At 39.6% G+C, this 16,271-nt stretch overlaps 1 protein-coding gene across 5 annotated transcripts in view; it reads right to left on the bottom strand.

Moving 5' to 3' along the window:
* Positions 1–3,656: 3,656 nt before the first annotated feature.
* GHITM (growth hormone inducible transmembrane protein) overlaps positions 3,657–16,271 on the bottom strand; it is a 24,617-nt gene continuing 12,002 nt past the window's right edge. For all 5 annotated transcript variants that reach the window (XM_006029494.3, XM_006029492.2, XM_006029491.2 and 2 more), the window contains exons 4-9: positions 15,097–15,208; positions 13,288–13,429; positions 11,955–12,063; positions 8,341–8,529; positions 7,092–7,263; positions 3,657–5,171 (exon numbers count right to left, since the gene is read on the bottom strand). In XM_006029494.3, coding sequence (XP_006029556.1) covers positions 5,084–5,171; positions 7,092–7,263; positions 8,341–8,529; positions 11,955–12,063; positions 13,288–13,429; positions 15,097–15,208 — 812 coding nt within the window. In that variant the 3' untranslated portion in view covers positions 3,657–5,083. The remainder of the gene's footprint in view (positions 5,172–7,091; positions 7,264–8,340; positions 8,530–11,954; positions 12,064–13,287; positions 13,430–15,096; positions 15,209–16,271) is intronic.

Below are 16,271 nucleotides of genomic sequence, written 5' to 3'. Positions count from 1 at the left end.
GGCAACTGTCCCTACAGCAGAAGTAATTAGCTGATGCACCATTGTCAAAGCAAACAGTGTCACCACTGGTCACATTGGGTAATATTTTTAGCATGCTGATCTGTCAAACTTTTTTTTTTTTTTTTAAATCATACCCAATTCCACATGAATACTTTCCCCGATTATATTTTTACTGATATGATCTTGTTTCCCAGCATCAAGTTCTGTAATTAAGTGGTCTTTGCAATTTACATTAGAGACTTTTCCATTGGTTGTTGGACATAAACGTAACAGTTCAATGATTCAACCATGGTGCGACACCCTTGGGCCTTGAGGCCCTTTCAGTGGCACCTTAGGGCACTACACAATGTTAGCACTGTTAGGTGTGGAAACATGGTTCACAAGATAAAACTCAGGGGGTGCATCTCCTCATGCAGGGGTGTGTGCTTGCAGTGGCAAAAACAAGGCACAAATTTGTGTCGCTATATGTGCAGTTTGGTGTAGGGCAAACTGCCCTGCTTCAGGGAAACTGCTGTTTCCCTACTTCCAGCTCCCGCTGTTCCAGGAGCTGGGGACAACTAGTGGAAGGGAGATGCTCTGGCTGGCAGCCAGTGTCTCCCTAGAGTACAGAGTATCCATGTCTGCTGGCACCAGCTCCTGGAGTGTGTGCCATGCTGTTTCTGCTGCAATTTTTTGACACTGGGAGTTCTTGATATCAAACTTGCAGCACAGCAAAGAGTTGTACATATGCCACATGCAGCTTAAGGAGTCCCAAACAGGTTTGAAGTGCCGCAAACCACACTAGATAAGCTGGATGCACCCAGAGATTTAAGACAGAAATTCATAGCTTTAAAAACATTGTCCCAGTTTCTTGCATCAGTTAGGTCTCTCTTTCACCTGTAGGCTCTGTAGTTTCTAGGATTTTTTTCCCTGTACTTCTGCTTCCGTCTTTAGTTCCTAAGAGTCCCAGACTTTCCTTAGTTCCCTGAACTTTACATGATTTTTGGTGAGGAGGAAAAACTTAATCCGGTCTTAAAAGTAGTATCTTACCAATATCTCTCACCCCACTACCAACACCCCCCCACCCCCACTGGTTTGCTACTTTTACCTTCATTTAAGCTAATTTGGTCTTTCAGGTTCTCTCTACTTGTTCTTCTTTCTGGGGCAGATTATGTCATTAGAAAATAGAAGTGCCCTTAATCAACATGTTTAAGAGTCTTCCTTTTATTCCACTTAAGCTCCACCTAGTGGTGGTACAGGAAAACAAAAAGTTACAGAAACCCATGAGTAGAACCTTACTCTTATTTCAGGATATTGCTACATACATCCCTATAATTCAGATCATTACTCTTACAACTACATCAAAGTGCAAAATATTTACTATTAAAAACCATAGGAATACTGTGGTGAGTAAAATTAATCTTGAATCTTGCAAGATTGGGCTCTGTTTGTACATTAAAGAAGTTAAATACTGAATTAGTAAGTTTAGTTGCTCACTCTTTTAGCTTGTTCAAAGTCTTGTAATAGTGAGACATCAGGGTGATAGGGCTAAACTAGGGTGGCCATCACAGGATAGAGGACAACCAGAGTGTCCTCTAATCAATACAAAACACCACACCTTTATGTCCTACTTTTCTCTTGAAGAGAAAAAATAGAGGTCATAAAAAGCATGGGGTTTCATATCAATAGAAGACAGAGGAGATTCAGGTTTTCTGCTCCTCTATGATGGCCACCCTAGGCTAAACATGTAAAACCTAGCGCTAAGATTTCATTATTACTAGTTTATAGAACGTAGTAAATATGCGAGTATATGGTAGCCCAGCTCTTCAGGATAGTACAACAGAGCTCAACCTCTTGGCATTGTGGGTATAGAGCGAGTCTCCATGTACCAGGATTGAGTGCTGGGGCCTTACGCTGCCCTCACCTGGTTCTGCATTAAGGGCTTGAGCTACAAAGGCCCTGCATCACCCCTGTGCACCAGGAGTAGACTCTAGGGGCCTTGCACTGCTGAGTGGGGATTGGGCCCCATGCACATGACCTAGCGCACCACTGTCCATGGGGCCACAGTCCACTCCCCACGGATCCACAGGGAGTTCTGTGGGTCAGATGATCAATGTTCTAGCAAGGCCTATACCACATCAATATATGCTGCTCACACAAAGGCTTTACTAAAGCATTGGCCAGAGTACACCTCATTAGCCAGCCTGACGAATGCATGGACTCCTCACAAATATAACTTGGCATGTGGATCACACATGAATTCCTACCAAGATGGTGTAAGGTAGGATAAGGCTGGAACAGGAACACCAGGACAGCACATGAAACAAGCCCAGGTACAGGATGGTTTGAGATATTCAAGATACAGAGAAAATGTAATACATAATTTGCTTTGAGCATTATAAGACGGAGAATTGGCAAACGGGAATTTTGTAGCAGCTAGGGGAATCTACGTCGAGCTGATTACTTTGTCAGAGGTACAAATGCCTTAACTTCTGGTCCAATGTACTTGTTAGACTAAAACATGTTAGGACTCTGCTTACAGATAACAAACCTGGTCCAATCTTTGCCACTGAAAAAAACACTCCAAAAAACCAAGCCTGCGGTCATTCTTTAAGTCATGATTGGTGTTCGGATCCCCTGGCTGTGACTATTGCTGTCATCGCAGTTCCTGAGACTTCAACACTAACAACAACACATCACTAATGCCTGAAAAGAACAGCAACAATGACACTGATAATCCCTGGCATAGCGGATACAAAAATCAGCAGGTTAAGATCGTTCCCCATCTTTTCCCCTTTGGTATAGCAGGCACTCTTGCTCAGTCTTGTAATATTTATGCTTGGAGTGTTGGCCATTTTACCGTTAGGGAATCTTGCTTTGACAGACTGCTTGGAAGTGGCAGTAATTTATGACTATAAAAAACAAACAAAAAAATATTTCCAATTCATTGCTTTTAGAAATTTACTGAAACCGATGCAAATCAGAGTGCAGTAGTTAGTACCGATACAGAAATCATATCCTCATGTTATGAAGTGCTGCCGATACACACAGTATCATGGGCACTTTTGGATAAACTACTGTCTTGATGGTAGGTACTTAAGTGATGATGACAGATTATGACAGTTAGCGTATCATCCTATACCATTACTAAGATTGCCAGAATTTTCTAAGGCCATCAAGTCACTCTTAACTAAAAGCTGCAATTCTATCCTTACATTTGAGATTCATATTATATATATATTTTTTTTTAACAAAAAAAAAAAAAAAAAAAAAAAACTGACTGAGCTGCATTACAAAATGTTTATATTGTGCTTAAATTTAAATTGATAACACCTGTATTGATAAAAGAGGCTAATGATTAAAGGGTGCCTTTTAAATGAGGCCCTTGGAATGGGCTATGAACCTCTGCCTGTGTCAGCAATCACAAGTCTTTTGCTTGCTCAAAAAACCCAGTAAGATGTTCATATTTGCATGTGGTAGTGCTGTCTTCATGCATACACGGGAAAAAAAAATTAAACATGGTACCTCCTGTACAAGGACTCAAACACAAGGGAAGGATGAGGAAGAACAAAGGGGAAAGAAAAAAAAAAAGAAGTTTGTGCCATTGCCAATCCTTAATCACTGTCTGTGGCTAAACTAAACAAAGGACTACAAAACAAATAGTTGTATGGCCAAACTGCTGGGTTACAACTTTATTGTGTCAGACATCAACTACACAAGCATAGCATTTTTTAGATAAGAGAAAACAAAAACTTTGGTTTGATACGACCTATACCAGAACTGGTCACTAACTTTGTTTAAAAAAAGGAAAAAAATCTTACTGCTTCTATACTAAAGGTTTTCCAACAACACCTGGCACATAGTAATTTCAGAATATTTTCTGTTAACCCAATCTTGTAGTTTTTTGATTTATGAAGTGTGATACTAGATAAAGACAAATGCATCCTTGCCAAAGTTCACAATGAATCTTAGCAGGGGCGTTCTTTGAGATCCCAAACTGCTACTAAAGTGGTAGTTTCTTTGGCAAGTCAGTATGATCCAAAACAGAATGAACTTTAAATGTCACCTGTATGGCATGTGTTTGGGGAAGGGAAAACTCAGGGATTTAAAGAAACTGAATGCAGGTCTCAAGCCTTTTGTTTCAGCAGCACTCAAACTTGCTAAACATTTGTCTGACCAGCTAATGATCATTCTAGATACAGACCTTGGGAGTTCACCACTGCAAGTGAGAGTTTTAACTGTAGTATTTGCAGGGGGAATAATGAACAAAAAACACCTACTAACTCAAATTGTGGATTCTGGGACTAATACTTCTATGGGTTGAAATTTTGGAAGTTAAACTGCTCAGTGCAAAAATCAAGTTACTGGGCATCCTCATCTTTCAAGGCTGCTCCAGAAAGGGGCTGAAGTTCTATTTATCCGTAGGACAGACATTCTACTTAGTGCAAGCACAAGCGTCTTCATGCTGCCTACCTCAATTCAGGTAGGTTCACAATACTCCATCCAGTCCTTGAAGCCAGCATAGAGAAACACAAAGTTTTCTGCTAAGATGTTATAAAGGTCCACCTATGATTGAGGAATTAAAAACTAGTTCGCTGATATACAAATCACCCAACTGTTACCAGACAGTACTAGCTTTCAAACACCATCCAGTTGTTTTTTTGTTACAAGATTCCTTATTCCAGTACCATCTCCTGGGCCAGCTTCCTGCATGCTTTATTCCTCTTTTTTTTTTTTTTTTTTTTTTTTGAGAGCTTGCTCTTTTTGTACAGCGAGTTACTGAACTAAACGCTTGAAAAAAATATTTCAGATGAACAGGCTTCATATTGGTTGCATATATTTAGAACATAATTTTGAGAATATGTACATATTTGAAAGTACTAGTTCAAATTCTTTTTTTTTAAAGCCACAAGTTAACTAAGAAATGTGTTCTTGAGGGGAAGAAAAATACTATTAATTCTGAATCTCACTGTACTGTAACACAAGAATGATGCTGAAATACTTCAAGCTGATTTGTATGAGCTTACTATGCAATATCACATTTTATTGGATAGAAGACTTAAGAAGTGTTTGGTGAGTGATCAGATAGCTGCAAAGAAAAAAGTCACTTTCTCTTTGCATTCCCACCAGTAGCAAGCATAGCGACCACCCGGATAAAGATGTTCAGTGTTTCCATGTAGATGCCCAGACACCTAAGGAACAGAAAACCAGTCAGTTAAGTGACACCAATATAAAAGGGCAACAATAAGTGACAAACAAGTTTAAAAAGATCAAACTGATAAAGGCTCACAAAAGATCTAAAATTATGTAAAAGGGGAAAAAAAAAATCAGCTGTTTTAAAGTGACACTGCTACATGTGAATTCCAAACACTAGAACTAGTGCAAGTGTTACTAACAGAAACTAGAGTTTGCGAGAGACTTTGGAGTTTTACTTCTAATAGCACAATTTCTCTCAGGCTACATTCTGAGTGGAGGTCAATATTAATTACCCCCACATGACAGATGTGCATTGGGGAGGGAGGTACCAGGCATGTCTACAGGTGCATTAATACTCTTTAGTTAATGACATTAAATCTAGTGCCTCCAGGCATTTTTTACATGTGCTCAAGGAGTGGAGGTGGGAAGGGATGGCAGCACTTTAATCAGAATGGCTCTGAGAGCTGCTCTAATTAAAAGTGCCCAGAGCATCTCACATATCAGTATTCCCACACTTCAAAATGGTGGGAGGGCGCTTTAACTAAAGCTCGAACAAGCTTTAAAGTCCCCCACAAACCATTTTGAAGCGTGGTGATGCTGGTACACGTGATGTGGAGGCTGGTTGGAGCATGGCAATTACCATACTCCGACACACTGCAATTATAGCACATCGGAGCAGGCTCCTGGCTTGTTTATAGGCACCCTTCACTGTGAGATACTAGGAAAATGCACATTAGCCCATCTTAATGCACATTAAAGTGCATGTGTAGACATCACTTGAAAACCACTCTCTTTAGTTAAAGTGCGTGTGTAGACACCCACTGTGAGGTTAACTGACTTACAAGATCCCTTTGCATGCCAGTGGCAGAATCAGAAACAGAACCTGTGCCTCCCTGAACCTTTGCCATTTGACCAGGCAGCCATCTTACAATTAGTTTATATCTAAAAAGATGTGAATCACCGAGATTCTGCATGATGAACAGCAGCCAAGTTATTTGTTAACAAGCAGCTAATGGTTGAGGAAAATGCAGTTTGTCACAGGATTCTGCAGTAATAGTTTGTTTGGGGCAAGTTCTATTTTCACTGAGCTTCTCTTTAGGTTACTGGGACCAAGATTTATAGGTCAACATTCTACATTCTTCTGGGCAGGTCCCCATGTCCTCCTTCCAGTTACCTCCATGCCTTTTCTTGTTAAAGCTAACAAGAGGAAGCTCTTTTTCATGCAATGTGTCATTGAAGTGTGGAACTCCTTGCCACTAGATGTTGTGAAAGATGACAGTTTAGCGAGATTCAAAAAAGGACTGGACAAATTCCTGATGGAAGAGGGCACCAATAGCTATTGGGAATAGGAGTTAAGGATACAGCCTCTGAATCAGAACTTCCCAGATGTTAAATGATGGAGGATGCAACTGAGAGAACAGTAGAAAATAACCTTAGGTCATACTCAGATCATTCTCCCTTTCAGCATCCACTCTACTACTGTTACACAGGATACGGGGCAAAACAGACCTATGGTCTGACCCAGTCAGTGGCAATTATGTTCTTTTAGGATCAAACTTATTTGATCCTAAAATAACATAAAATCCTAAAAGATAGCCTACCACTATTCTCCCCCAGGACTATACTTTTGTACTACTTAGAAATGTATGCTTCATCCTCCAAAACAAAGTAGAGTAAAAACATACTTCTAAATACAGTTCAATTGGTATCAGAGACCTAGCTCTGAGTGAAGACAGAAGTAATCCTTACTATTTGTAGCTAGTGTTCCTGGTTTTAGTGTATTATAGTGACAGAGGCTAGAAATGCTAAAAATAATTTGTGTTGCAATGTAATTGATTTAACTTGTTCAGGTAACAAAATTTACACAGCTCAAAGTCTTCTGGAGAAGAAACACAGTGGGGAAAAAAAATACTTACGCATTGATGGGGTCATATTTTACTACTCCGTAAAATGGATGAGTTTCTGCATGTTTAATAATGTGTTGTGTATCATACAGCAGGAACAGGCTAAAGAGTATCAATCCACCATAAACTGCTACAGAATATAGGCCAGCACCAAGTGCTGAAGTAGGAGGCAAAAACATAGATCCTAAAATAAAGTTTACAAAAATGATGTTAAAAAGATGCCCCTGGCTCCTTCTACTTATTAGTTATGCAATCATCTTTGTTACATGATTAGAGTATTGCTCAAATATTATCTGCAATAAAGTTACACAGAAAGGATCTTGGAAGAAATTCCATGAGAGGTAAGGTTTTTTTAGGGAGATACCTTTAAAATGGACCTGAGCTGGCTTCCTGTGAGCAGGGACCTGATAAAGAATGTCTTGCAGTGCAAAGCTTGTCTAACTTGATCCCAGCTACAAAGTTGGCCCAGTAAATGATATCACCCTAAGAAATCCTTTCCTCTCGCATAACTTCTGGACTATCACAGCTACAATACCACTCATACCACTACTAAGAAATTTCATCCCATTTATGAAGCATCTTGTATGCCTGTTATTTTCATGGATTTGGTCATATAAAACACAGTAGGGAGTGACATTAAAATTTACAATACATTAATCAGATTATTACACTTGAAAGTCATGAAATTCTAGAGTGACTAGCTGTATCTTAATATGAAGGGGTAATGCAGCACACATGCAACCTTGACTTAAGCATGAAAGTCCCAAAATGAAGAGGGTCCAGACTTAAATTTAACGTTCAGACTGCTCAAAGTGTAGCGCTGCCCGCCCCCAAGTTAATAAAAAACAAACAATCAACAACTCCTCAGGGAATTAAAAACAAGTTTTTTTTAAAAAAATGTTGCTTAAGTAAAATAAGAAAAGCCTGCTATGTTTTTTGACTGAGGTAAAGCTTACTTAAAAAGTTAAGCAGGCTGATTCCACCTCCCCCCCCCCCCCCCCCCGCGAACCCCCCCCCCCCCCCCCCCCCCCCCCCCGAGTTCCATAACAAGCCTATTTTTCAAGCTTCTCTATAGAGTTCTTTTAACAGTACAGAAATGTTTGTGGACAGAAACATGATGACACTTTGCAGACTGGAAAAACCTACGGGAGCAAGAGAAATTCTCACTAGCTAACGTTGCTTGTACCTTTCTCCACTTAGCCTTCATGATTAACTGAACTCAGCTTTAGACACTTATCAGAAATTTAGATTTTTTATTTACCAATTGAAGATGCAACAATGAAGCCTGCACCCACTCCTAGTGGTCCTCCTATGTTCAGAAACTTCTCACTTGGTGCACACATGGCCACCATTGAGAGACCTCCAACAATCCCTGCTGTGTACCAGGCAGCTCTGATCAGTAGAGGGCCACCCAAGAAGGCCAAAGGAGCCACCACTGCACCCATGACACCTAGAAAAGACAAGCAAGAAAAGTTGATGTACAATCATGTTTAGTATTGAACAGCTGAAGACAAAGACCCATGGATAATGTCTCAGTCAAATGTCAATGGCACAAATTCAGAGACTGAACTTGATGACCTATGAGTATTCTGTACTCGTTTACATTCTGTTCAATCTTACTGGGTTCAGAAGGCTTACAAGAGGGAAGAGCTAGTATGTAATTTACTGGGGGGGGGGGGGAACGAGTAATTCACCATGAAGTATGGTATTTAGAGGAACTGAGCTACATTAATTTACTTGAAGAAAAACTTCAGAAAAAGAATCTGCCTTTTTATGCTGGCTGGTGACAATAACAAGGACTTATTCAAAACTTAACCACTGCTAAGGGTTGAACAGGCAAAAGAAATGCTTTGTGCTGTATAGGATACTTAGCCTATCCCATAGGTACTTGATACTGTGGTTGTAGTATGGAGAGGGAAGGATAGACTGCATAGCTATGCCAATATTAGAAAAACAGTCACATGCTTCAGGGTGCAAGCACTGTAACAAGCGCAGGAATGAATTCCTCTCCCAAACAGAATGATGTTCAATATAGAATTAAAGTAAAGTAAATATGGTATTTAAAGACAAGGTTCCCTCCCACCACATGTCCCCAGGAAGTGGGGGGGGAAGGGGAGCCAGCACAAGCAGGGGCAATATTACATGCCTCCCAATTGCCTGTCCCTCTGAGGGATGAATTAAGACATCTGTCCAATTAGATTCTATATGTGGAAAAGAGTAACAACAAATTTATGAAGTTTTCCATACATACAAGCTAATTATTGGAGGGTCATCTTAAAATCTGAATAAGCAAGTATGGTATTAAGTTTGTAGAGAAGCCAAATATTAGCCTCCTTACATTTGTCAAACCTTAAGATCTCAATACATTTTAGGATAGATGCCATCCAAGCCAGGAAACCCCCCCCCCAATCAAAATCACATTTATGTATGTATTTATAGTACAGGTTAAGTGGCATATATGGAAACCGTAACACTGCAAAGCTGCTGTTGACTTTGTAAATAAGAGGCAGTACCTAATATATTTTTAGTGTATTGCAAATATAATACTGGTCTCAAATCTCAGCTTGACTCCTATAAAGCAGCTGCCTATCAACCACCCCTTATTTGAAACCCATTGTTTTAGGTATAGTTTTTGGCTCCTCTCTCCTTACAGTGAAGGGAATATGGGGATATTTAATTTGTGAGTGAATTCTGACAAAAAAGCCACAATACACACAAGAAAGAGAGGTACATAGGATGTTCGTTCAGATACAGAGAGGAATTAAAATTCTTTTACTGAGAAGCTTATTTCCCCAAGAGCAATTTCAGATTGTCAGATCATAACTCACTTAAGGGAATATTGCAGAAATAAGATTCACTTACTGTACAATATTTATTCAACTTCTAAGAGTGTAAGTGTACAGCAGCTAACTAGCAGCTCCTATCAAGACGAGAGTCATGGTGTTGTTCTAACACCTTCTCACTTATCTATAAAGTTGATGGCTCACTAGAAATATGGTGACAACAGGGAGCAGACTGAAAGCGACTGGCTTACATCCAAGTAATCTGAATGACACTAAAGTATTGTCACAGATCAAAACTGCATACATTTACAGAAATAAAACCAATCCAAGTAACACCCGACTCACCCATTTTAGAACTCTAGAGGTAGTCTTTTGCATAGGCACTCGTACAACCTGATTATACAAAACTTTTGATGAGGCAATTACTACTAGAACAGTACTTATAATGCCATGTTACCATAAGGCAATCATTCAGCTAGTAAATTGAAAAAGACAGCAAGAGGCAAGTAGTTCCATGTATTATTATAGGTTTAATGTCAATATATCTTCATATAACAATAGAAAAGTTACAGTTCTTTAGAAGGTTATACTTGACAAACATTTCTACTTACAAATTCATTTTATGTAACCAAGATTAGATTAAAAATTTTAGTTAAATTCCTACATTTGATGGTACATTTTTCTACTGTCAATTTCAGTTGTGTAGAAAGGGAGCAGCCTCTCAGGCTCTTCAGAGCACAGTAAATCCAACAAAGAGGGACAGGTGGAAACTCACCTGCTATTTACCAAGACATTTTGAACTGACCCAAAGAAAAAGTGACAAGGGAACAGAACACTCCAAAGTCATTTATTTTCAGTAATGTGGACAGATGCCCCCCTTCACAGCACTACACTTGTGCAATCTAATCAGACAAGCACCTCAGCTAACTCACTGGAATTGTTTCACCTGCCTACTCCTATTCTGCAGGAAGTGAGGCAAATTTATTTGCTACTGAGTGAACAAGTGGTAAGTTATTGCCATTTAGTTTCATTTACCACAGGGTGGAGCAGACAGTTGAATCTGTCAGAGGAAAAATTTTTGCCTTACTGCAATAAGCATGCTCCCTTTCAAATCAGTTTAACTGATTTGTCCGTCTATACCTTCAGCTTTGGACTAAGATTTTAAAGGGCAGTTTCCAATAAATTTTCAAGAAGTGTTTGAAAGCTAGTTATAACTAATTATGAAAACATTCAATATGCTACTTGTTTATCACTAACTTCCATGTTCTGAGTTAGACAATTGAAGAGATTCATTGAGAGTTGATGAGATTCATTGGTCACACATAGGACAAGCCACCCCAACTAGGACTTTATACTTCTTCCAGCACTCAGTCTGGATTAGTTTTCAACTGCTCAAGTATCCTTCTGAATCTCCCCAGGAAGGTTAATCTGTTCTTTTATTCTGGGCTGTCAACATCTCACCTAATACAAACTCTTAGCTGTACCTAACCTACTAGCTCAGAGGACATGTTATAGAACATATAAAAAGGGGGGAAAAAAAAAAAAAAAAAAAAAAAAAAGAAAAAACTCACTACATTTGGAAAGCTTTTAGATTGAAAGAAAGGCCTTGGATACTCTGTGGCTGACTAGTGAATGAAAGGTTACGACTCACTCTCTTTAAGACTTTACAAACATTTTCCCCCTGTCATCTACTCTATTTAGAAACTGTTGGTAGGAAAAAGAATTCCAGGAGGCCCTCCACAGAGGTGGACCTGCTATTGGTCTGTTTTTATTTAAACATAGCAGATCGTTGAATACTAGACAATGTATTTGATACACTAGCCAAAAGGCACCTTTAGAACTAAGCCATAAAACAGTAAGGATATTTTGACACAGTATTCTTTAAACATCCACACAGAAATTACTTCAGAAAAGAAGGATTAGAAGTTCAATTCCCTCCCAAAAACTACTTAATTCATTATTATTCTGAAAGGCAGTCTGATTTCACTAAGAACACCCCACCCCACTTACTTACAACCCACATGCTTACTTTATTTAAAGCATTTGATGTTCAGTTGTTTTGATATTCATACTGAAAGATAAGACCACATACCTGAATGCAACATCCAGGCCAGGTGTTTGGCACCAGGACTACTGTCATAGGGTATTGACCGAACCAGCACTCCAGCACCAATCATAGCAGCAAATGTTGCACCTATTGCCTGTAACAAAGCAGTACAAGCTAGAAAATTCAAACATTATTCCTTTCAACTTCCCTCTAGAACTCGATGGCTTGACTTATTAGCATACAAACACATAGCCCAAAACTGTGCAATTCTTTCAAGGAGCCTATAGAAGGCTGCATAGTTGTATAAAGCCACAATTGGAGAATTTAGAGAAAGTCTGCATTATTGGCTCATATGCAGTAGCATACTAAATTGGTGTGGTATGTCTATGACAGTGGTTCTCAGCCTTTTTTGTACTAGGACCCATTTGTAAATACCAGTGGCCAGTCCCGACCTAGTGTCTCTCATCCCAAGGCCTGAGCCCCAGTGTGTGGGGACCCCCAAGCAGCCCCCTGCAGACTGGGCATCCGATAGCCTGTAAGAGAAAAGCCACAGTTTCCCCATGATTTTCTCGTTTAAAAGGAGAATCCATTTTTAAAGTTTGTTGATCCATTCTTAAAGCTTGTTCGTGACCTTTTCACATATTCTTGTGACCCACTTTTGGGTCATGACCCACAGGTTGAGAAACACTGGTCTATGACACCTTATAAACTAGTCAAAACAGCCAGTTTCAATGATGTCCCTTTCTACTTGGAAACTTGGTAAGTCTGGTCAATTCGGAAGTTATGCTGGTCAATTTCAGCCTCGATATTTAGTGATGGATAGCAGCAACTCCAGCTCGAATTATGTCAGTTCCTTGTGTCCAAACTTCTTGGGCTACCTTGGGAGTTGTAGAGGCAGTCTTGTACAGTGAGCCACTTTCAGCTCTGGACTCCTCAGCAGCTTGCTAGGCAGGTTACAGGGAAGTTAGTAGGAAAACTGGACAGGTCTCCTGAAGGCAGGGTTTCAATGTTTGGTTTTGTTGTTGTTGTTTTTTAAACAAAGTTTCTCTCTCAACAAGTATTTAAAAATTAGAATTTCTAGCCAGCTCCAGGTCTTCAGTTAAACTGACATGAAAAGCAGTGACTGGTCATTTTGTAATTCACCAAACTTAGGGTGCTTCTGAATAGGGAGCTCCTGCTCTGTTACACTGGGGCAGAGGGTGGAGTGAGCCTTCACTAATGAACATAAAAGTTTGTAGTCGCTAATTATTTAAAGACCCCATACTGCTAGTACCAGCTGTCAGAACCAGGGCAGCTTTTAGCTCACTGAATACATCTCATATGAGAATGTACTATTCTCAATATTGAAAGTTCTGTTGAAGAGTCCAAATCAGCTTACCAGCCAAGATCGCTTTGTCATGAGCCTCATGAGTGCAGGAGATCTGCTGACTGCTACAGCAGATACTGCTGTCAAGCCAATGCTTCCTGCAAAGTACATGTAGGTAGAGTGGATTCTGTCTTTCACATACTGAGGCCAAATACTTAAAAGAGAGAAGAAGATGTGATGAATAGTTATCTTACTATCTGTTCATATAGCTCTTGCTATTCATTCTTCATTTTAGTACCACTGAGTTGTTGCAACTATTCAGAACATGTAACAGTGACTCTCAACCAGAGACCTGGGGCATTGAGACCCTTAAGTGTGCCACAAGGAGGGAGAAAATAAGCCAGGCTTGGGTTCTTCATGCCTGGCCACTGCCCCCCACACCCCTCCCTGGCTGGGCCCCTCTGCAAGAAGGCAAGCACTATAATTAATGAAGTTAGTTTTTGAAGTGGGGTGCTGTTTAATTCACAGAAGTTATGGAGGTGTGCCTCAAGTCTAAAAAGGCTGTTAGAACAGTGGTTCTCAGAGTGGCATGCACCATTCAGTTTAGACTTCTGCTGTAAGTTATACTAGGCTTTGAATGTGTTAGCTTCCCTTCCACCAAGTTGCTTGCAAAGAATTGTATCAGTTAAGTTTAGGACAACGTTCTATTACAAACAGAAAAACCAAAAACCCAACGTTTTTCAAGTCCTCTTTCCAGAGCATAAGCTGCCTTTGAAGTATATTCACACAGTCACTACTTTAAGTTTAAACACAGTATAAAAAAGGAAGTATTTGTAGAATGTGCACCAGCCATAACCCACTTAGTGAGAAGATGAAAAGTCACCAAGGTATCTCTCAAAATACCTTAGACCCTCTGTACTGCTGTTCCTAAATACAGTTAAGGAAGGATCATACTACAAACAGAGCATTTCTTCCTTGACAGCTGAGGTGTGCTGTATGCTTCCTGCCATTTTACTTTTTGACAAAAGGTTCTCTTTCTGGCTGATGAAACAAGCAGTTCAGAGAAGTACAAACTAGTCCCCAGCGTGTTAACACAGATGATGATCAATGGCAATATTTACACAACAGAAGACTAAAATGAGATGCTACTTTCTATATTCTTCTGTTTTTAGTCAGAGTTCCAATATTGGGTAGAATTCTTAATTTTAAAGTGCACATTTAAGTTTAATTAGACTTGATTTTAATGCAGGTAGGCTTTTTCATTGAACAGTTTGCTACACATCCACTGTGGATGTGGAACAGAATTTATTATGCCAAGGGCAGATACTTCTTGTAAGTAATAAGTGTTCACAGGAGACAGATAGGCAGGCAATAGTTATGACCCTGCTCACAATGTTCTAATTTTCTTACAGCTCCAGGTGAGTTTCAGGCAGTTTTTGTTCAATAAGCAAGTGTCTCAGAGGAATGTCAAGTAATGTAATCTCAACTACTGCTTTCACAGAGAGGATGTCAGACCCTCTCCCCCTCCTGTATTTTTCACTCTTGACATTCTCCAGGCAAGTCTATAGATGCACATCCTATGAGAGTGGGAGCCAAGCAAGCTACATTTACAGGATTTACAAGCTTAGGAATGAGGTTGTCATCATTTATAGTAGTTAGCCAAACTGCTTTAAAGCTCAAGTTTAACATTTGTTTATACACAAAAATGAAAACAAGAAGCTTGCTGCCAAGTCAACAGGGATTTGTTTTTTAAAAAACATTCTGTTTAAAGGGAGAGATGTCTGCTGGAGAGTATTGGCTAAGGGAAGTCATGCAAGTCAATGAGGTGTTGCATCTTACATAACCTATATTGAAACCATAATAAGTTTGTACTTTACTTACAGGGCTTTTTCAAGAGCTCCAATCTCATTTGACATCCCCAATCCATAATAACAGAGAGCTCCAAGGCCAACAGCTGCCCCTCCAGCGACAACCCATCTTCCCATCTGAGTCACTATACAACAGAAGAAAAATATTGATATTTCTATAAATGTCATTTCCTAGAATGAGTAAACAGAAGTACTTTTCCAAGTGTCAGTTTAATTATGCCTGTTCATATCTGATCCTGGGAAGATAACCGTATGCCCTAAGAAACGGAAGCTTTTACACTAACAATTTTAAGTTACTAGGAATCTCCTAAACATTTCTTCAGTTCCCCAAAACCAAGGTAAAACAAGAACAGAGACTCATTGTCATGAAATCTCCTTGGACAGCTACCCAACAGAACAGCTGGCCAACTACCTATATAGATTAACATTTATTTTTTAAATTTTAAGTATACTGATCCTCAACACAAAAGGAGCCATTTAACTATATATAGTTGGTGAAATATAGAATAAAAAATGTGACTTTTTTCATCAGACCAAGGCCACCCGATTAGTTAGCAATATACATCATTTCATCATGGGTGGATTAGAATCAGATGAGGTTTAACAGGGAGAAGTGCATGGTGCTTCATCTGAGTAGGAAGAACCCTCACCATATTCATATTTAGCTTGGTGAATAGAACTACATAGAAAAGAATCAGGTCCTCTAGGTCTCCTGCCCTCATTCATTCCCCCTGTGATGCTGTCCTTTAAAACAAGAGCTTTTATCAATAAGATTGCTCAGAGTAAGTGACACTACTTTTAAACTGCTAATAACCATTAGAAATAGCTCTCTGTGATAAAGGATTCCCAGTTGTCAATTTTTTTTTTAAATGCAAGAGACTCCAGTTTTCAAAGTGTATATAATATCAAGAATGTATTTTCAGTTTCAAGTGTTTCATTAAATGTGCTACTCATCAGCAACTCCCCTCCAGCCCATCGTCCATCTGTAAGAAAAATAATCGATATTTAGTGAAGGAGAGCACTGGACCCAATATTCAGTAGCAGAAGTCAGGCTGTGTTCTTATTAATCCTTCTGGTCAAGGGAAAGGGCCTGGGCAGAAGCAGGTGCATCCTGCAGATCAACACCTGGCTGTGCAGGTGGTCTCGCCAGCAGGGATTTGGCTTCTTTGAGCATGGGATGTTGTTCCA

The sequence above is a fragment of the Alligator sinensis genome, unplaced genomic scaffold, assembly GCF_000455745.1.
Source record: "Alligator sinensis unplaced genomic scaffold, ASM45574v1 scaffold374_1, whole genome shotgun sequence".
In the NCBI taxonomy this organism is placed as follows: domain Eukaryota; kingdom Metazoa; phylum Chordata; order Crocodylia; family Alligatoridae; genus Alligator; species Alligator sinensis.
Note: the sequence above shows the minus strand (reverse complement) of the source record. Positions and strands in the feature narration are given on the sequence as shown.